The sequence below is a fragment of the Lepus europaeus genome, chromosome 10, assembly GCF_033115175.1.
Source record: "Lepus europaeus isolate LE1 chromosome 10, mLepTim1.pri, whole genome shotgun sequence".
In the NCBI taxonomy this organism is placed as follows: Eukaryota; Metazoa; Chordata; class Mammalia; order Lagomorpha; family Leporidae; genus Lepus; species Lepus europaeus.
In genome coordinates, this window is record NC_084836.1 from 69,200,388 (window position 1) to 69,206,387 (window position 6,000).

The 6,000-nt window shown below is 45.5% G+C and overlaps 1 protein-coding gene across 2 annotated transcripts in view; it reads right to left on the bottom strand.

The window, feature by feature from the left end:
- TMT1A (thiol methyltransferase 1A) overlaps positions 1–4,453 on the bottom strand; it is a 55,819-nt gene extending 51,366 nt beyond the window's left edge. Inside the window, exon 1 of one of the 2 annotated variants that reach the window (XM_062203671.1) lies at positions 3,534–4,453. In XM_062203671.1, the coding sequence (XP_062059655.1) occupies positions 3,534–4,031 (498 nt within the window). In that variant the 5' untranslated portion in view covers positions 4,032–4,453. The remainder of the gene's footprint in view (positions 1–3,533) is intronic. The other variant, XM_062203669.1, reaches the window with a different exon arrangement.
- Positions 4,454–6,000: the final 1,547 nt, after the last annotated feature.

Genomic DNA, 6,000 nt, shown 5'->3' on the forward strand with positions numbered 1-6,000 from the left:
GTGTGCCGGTGCCGCAAGGTGGAGGATTAGCCTAGTGAGCCGTGGCGCCAGCCATAATGTGAATTTGTATGTTTTTCCCTTAAAACTAGAATTGTAATGCATATGGAACTTCAGAACCTTGGTACAAATGAATTTTGAAATCTATGCACAGTTTTTTCATAATATATATTTTCTATGAACGTTTTTTAAAGATTTTTTGTTTTTATTTGAAAGGCAGAGTTACGAAGAGGCAGCGGCAGAGAGACAGAAAGAGAGGGACAGAGAGGTCTTCCACCCGCTGGTTCACTTCCCTGGTGGCCGTTGCAACGACCGGAGCTGCGCCAATCCAAAACCAGGAGCCAGGAGCTCCTTCCGGGTCTCCCACGTGGGTGCAGTGGCCTAAGGACTTGTGCCATCTTCTACTGCTTTCCCAGGCCACAGCAGAGAGCTGGATCAGAAGTGGAGCAGCCGGGACAAGAATGGTGCCCATATGAGATGCTGGCATTGCAGTCAGCAGCTTTACCCGCTGCACCACAGCGCCGGCCTCCTATGAACTTTTGAAAGATCACATATGCATTCTGTTTTGTAACCTGCTTTATTTTACTTATTTTTTTTTATTTTGCTAAAGTATGACTTAAAAAATCTTTACACAATATTTTATACCACCTCTTTCCCAACCATTCTTATTTAGGCTATCTCCATTTTTTCTCTACTATAAATACTGTCACAGTGAACATCCCTATCCATAAATCTTAGTGACAGTCTCCAGTTATTTGCATAGAAGTAACTTTCTAAGAAGTGGAAGTGCGAGTCAAAAGATGGGTGCCGTTTTGAACTCTTGGTATAGACGTCAAATTCCCTTTTGGAAAAATTGTACCCATTTACACTCACCTTAGCAATGGATGTAAGTGCGTATCCAATAAATCCTCGTCAACATTGTATATTTTTCCCTTTGCCAGTTCTGATGTGAAGATGGCTTTTCATCTTCAAAAAGTTGCCTATGTTTAATATTCTTAATATATAAAAAACCTTTTACTCAGGCTTATTGTTTATTTGAATTTCTTTCCTGATTTGTCTTGATAGCCTATATCAACTTTTTCATAGGGATGCTAGCTTTTTTCTTTTTGGTTAGTATTAGTGAGGGATTTTTATCATAAGACCATGTATATGACAAATGTTTTTCCTACTTTGTTGTCTGCCTATTTATTAAATTTTTTTAAAAAAACTTCTTTTTCCATAAACCTTTAATTCATCTGAAAATTGTCCCAGGCACTGTCTTGCAAAGCCATGGGAAAACCTGCTAGATTCTAGCCAGCAGGTCTGATCCACACCTTTGGGACTGAATGACCATGTTTGATACTTTCTGTACTCTTCTCACAAGTATGTAAATGATTAAAGAAAATGCAATTCATTAAAGGTATTAATGAATCCATGCTAGCATCTGTCCTTAGGTAGTTGATTCAGTTGGTGGATACTAAGTATAACAGATGTCTTCCATGTAGGAATTAACCATTGCTTCCTCTAGGATGGTCCTATAAATACGAGGATATACCATTGCAAGTTTTGTGGTTCAAAAATGTTTTATTAACAATTATTTGAGAGGCAAAGAGGCAGCACTCCCATGCACTGGTTCACCCCACAAGTGCCCCAACAACCAGGGCTGAGCGAGGCTGAAGTCAGGAGCCAGAAACTCAGTGTAGGTGCCTGGGACCCAAGTACTAAAGCCATTGCTTGCTGTCACTGAGGTCATGTATGACCAGGAAGCTGTGTCTGGCAGCTAAGCCAGGACTCAAACCAGGCGCTCTAATATGGGACACAGGAGTCTTAACCCATGTCATAAGCACTAGGCCAACGCTCAGTCCTAAACTTATTTTTTAATTCTATTTTCCATGAACTTGTTAGGTCACATATAGGTACAGTACATGTTTTTACTTGCAATAAGTAAGCCATTCACCTGTCTGCCTCAAAGGGAGACAGGGATCCAACAGTCACTTCCAAAAATACTGCTGACTCTCCTACTTCTCTAAGCCTCTTCTGGCTACCCTGGCCTTAGCTACTCCAGCCAGCATTTTGACATAGTGATCAAAGTTTAGTGATAGAGTTCCCCAAGCTATATGGGTAACTGTAGGATCTACATTCACGAATAGAAAACTTGTAATTTCTGGATTAAATACAAAGAATTTTCATAGCATAGGGCAGGAGACTGGAAATAAAGGCAGACAGAGCTGAGGAGATTGGTGTTGCCCTCTGGGTTAGCCGTGCTAGGCTAGACAGAGATGACTGAGCCATCCAGGCAACTGTCAGGCAGAGAGCTGGACATGAGGGCTGGAGTGTGAGATTGCTAAGAGTGTGTGTAATTGAAATGAGAGCAGAGGGAGGAACCCTAGTATTTAGGAGGTGGGTAGAACAACCAATAAAGGACTAGCAACATAGAAGTCAGAGAGATGGAAAGCCTTCGTGAAAAGCACTTTGGTGTGGTGGTAAGAGTAGTCGCACTGGGGCTGGTGCTGTGCTGTGGTGTAGTGGGTAAAGCCACCGCCAGTGGGTGGGAGTGCCGGCATCCCATACAGGGGCCGGTTCAAGTCCCGACTGCTCCATTTCCCTTCCAGCTCTGCTATGGCCTGGGAAATCAGTAAAAGATGGCCTAAGACCTTGGGCCTTTGCACCCGTGTGGGAGACCCAAAGGAAGTTCCTGGCTTCTAGCTTCGGATCGGCGGAGCTCTGGCCATTGTAGCCATTTCGGGAGTGAACCAGGAAGATCTCTCTCTCTCTCTCTCTCTGCATCTGCCTCTCTGTAACTCTTTCAAATCAATCAATCTTCTTCTTCTTTTTTTTTTTTTTTAAAGAGTAATTGCATTAATGAGAGTCAGAAGGATTAGCTGTGTGACTTCTGGCAAAGTTCTTGGTCTCTCTGAGTCTGCGTCTTTGTCCCATCATGGAGATAATAATACCTGCTTCAAAAGCCTGTTGTGAGAGTCCAGTGGTAATGTAACAAAGTTCCTGGCTCTGTCTGGCAGAAAGGATGCTTTGTGGGAGCGAAGGGAGACTACCAGGACTATGATGCCTGTAAGAATTACATGTGTGTTGCTACATGGTTACTGCCTGCGGGGGTGTGGGGAGACCAGTGACACCATCAGTAGTGTGCCCACTCTTAGGGCACAAGAACCCAGCCTCAGGGTTAGATGATTAGTCCTTTTTCACTCATTCCTTAGATACTGGCCTCTTTGTGAGCCAAAGATAATTTTGTATTGTCACCACTAAGCCCTGTCTCCAAGTTCTTTGTCCTGAGGAATTTGCACTATTAGAAATAGAGCTGGAGATGGCATAATATCCTTTTCCCTTAGAATAAATTCAGATGTTGAGATTTCCCTGGTTTATGTTCAACTTGGTTCAGAATAAAAACACTTTGCACTAATTTTAAATAAATTTTAAGAAAAGTGCTATGTGAAAATTAGATTCAAGAATAAAGAGTTTCAGACTTTCCAGGAGGTGTAAATTGAAAAGTGATTCTTCGCCTGCATGTGATCCCACTCCCAGGAGGAAAGCGCACTCACCGGCCTCAGCACCCTGCACACCTCGCGGAGGGTCTGCTCCTGGTTCTTCACGGAGCACAGCACCAGGGTACAGACCACCACATCCACAGAGCCATCGGCCACCTGATGCATGTTTTCCCCAGCGGCCACCACAAACTGCTCGAACTGCAGATGCCGGTTCTCAGCAACGCTTTTGATCAAGAACTTCTCAAAGTTGGGGTTGGGGTCAACACAGGTCACCCTGCATCCCGGTGGGTAGAACTTGAAGTTGGTCCCGGTGCCACAGCCCACCTCCAGCAGGGACAGCTTCCCAGAGGGGCCTGCAAACTCCTGCAGGGTACTGAAGAGCTCCCGCTTCTTGCTTGCCATCTGTTCATTGTACATCACGGAAAACTTCACCATGAAGTAGGGGAACCATTTTTTGCAGAACCAGTTCCACAGGCCCAGGAAGTGTAGCACATACACGGGAAAAGCCAGAGCGCAGACAACCAGCCGCAGGATAAAGATGGCAATCGCCATCCTGCAGAAGAGAAAAATAACCCGACCAACAGTACAGACCTGCCTTCTTTAACTGCCAAGTCAGTAGTCCCTGATCCTGCTCCGGATCCACTCAGCAACAGAGGGAAGAACTGGCTGTGCTGGGTAAATGGAGCTCAAGTCAGTGCAGGGGCAAGCAGCCCATTCTGCTCGGTTAATAGTCCTTTGGCAGACGCTGATTCGTAGCTTAGTTTTCTGAGCAAAATGACAATGTTCCCAGCTTTTCCTTAGAAGGCAGGCTGATGACAGTCCTCTATTCCAAATTTATTCTTGTTCTCCGTTCCCTGAATCTGCAGAGAACTGCTGGCTTCCCGCTGGAGTTTATGTAGGCAGAGTTCTCTCACCCCACCCAGATCAGGAACGACCTTCACAAAGAAACAGAATCTGTGGGCGGAGCCTGGTTCAAACCACTCCGGAGAAGGCTGTCAGGGCCCCTGTTTCATAACATATCTCCCTTCTGTCCACAGCCCTCAGTCGCCCTGTTTTTGAAACAGAAAATGAAAAGACATGCCTGCTTAGTTACAGTCCCTAGAATCCTGTGTTTTCCATTCTGGGCCGAGGCTCTCAGATGTTAATAACAACAGGAGAATTATTTTAAACTCACAGTTTAGGGCCTGCCCATCTTTTAAAGGGAAAGTCTTTATCTTCAAATTGTGCACAAGGACTGCTTTACTCAGCAAATTTAGATAAAAATAGTCCTTGGAATGTTCAATTTTGGGAGCCTAAAGGATCACGAAATAGTGTCAAGCATCCATCTGTTTTTAACAGGAAAGCCTGGGCTTTAGGGTGGCTAGAGAACATAGACATTTTTAAAAATAATGGTGCCTTTTTTGTGGTTGTTTTTAACTGGTGGTGGTTACAGGGACTGCTGTCCTGTTATTTGTTGTACTCTGCATGTAAACACTCTACCCCGTTTTCTAACAGCTTTTTGAGGTGGAATGGACATAGAATAAGCATTCCCTGTTTCATGTGCACAGTTTGGGAAGTCTTGACATAGGTTTGCACTTGTGAAACCATTGCTTCGCTCAGAGATGCACATATCCATCACTCCCAAAACTTCCTCTTGCCCCTCTGAGCGTCTCCCTCCTGCCTTCCTCATCCCAAAACTACCAGTGGCCTGTTTCCTGTTACTAGAGATTAATTTGGATTTTCTGGATGTTCATGTAAATAAAACCATAAAGTACATAATTTCTTAGGTGTATTTCACTCAGCCTGATTGTTTGAGAGTTAATGCACATTGCATGTTCAGGCCTTTTTATTGCTGTTCTATATAGTGCATCATACATAGCAGTTGTAAGGACAGGAGAGCAAGACAAAGAGGAGACAGAACATGAACTCACAGCCAGGCCTGGCTCATTCAGGGAAGCCTGGGAGGAGCTCACTGCAGGTGAATGCATGACGGAGTCACCAGTGAACAGACAGCAGAGAGAGCCCACTCCCATGTAACCTTGTGGTTTAGATAGCGTAAAGTAGGTGGGAGGACTTGGGGGGTCTGGGCTAAGGCTGAGCTGCCAAGATAGTGGGGAGAGCTTGGGCTAGTGACTGGGTGTGGCTAGGGCGGATTTGAAATAAGGCTGGACTCCAGGGTTGGGGCTGAGGCTGAGCTGCTGAGATAGCCGGGAGAGCGCAGGTCGGGTGGGGAGAGCCTGCGAGCGGTGCGGCTTGGGAGGGGAGAGCTTAGACTGAGTTCCTAGGGTTGTAGACGGAGCTCAGGCTGATGGCTGGACTCTGCAGATAGTGATGTGTCCAAAGCAGGGCAGGGCTGAACTGGCAGGGCAGGGCTGAACCAGCCGAAGAATGCCGGGAAATGGAGGGACCTGCATGTAGTCATCAGGTGAGAGGCCAAAGCGGATCTAAGGCTTTTGTCCTCGCTCTGTTAGCAGAATTGCACCGAATGGATGTATAGCACTTAGCTGCTGTCAACACTGGACGATCTTTGTGTGGACTCACA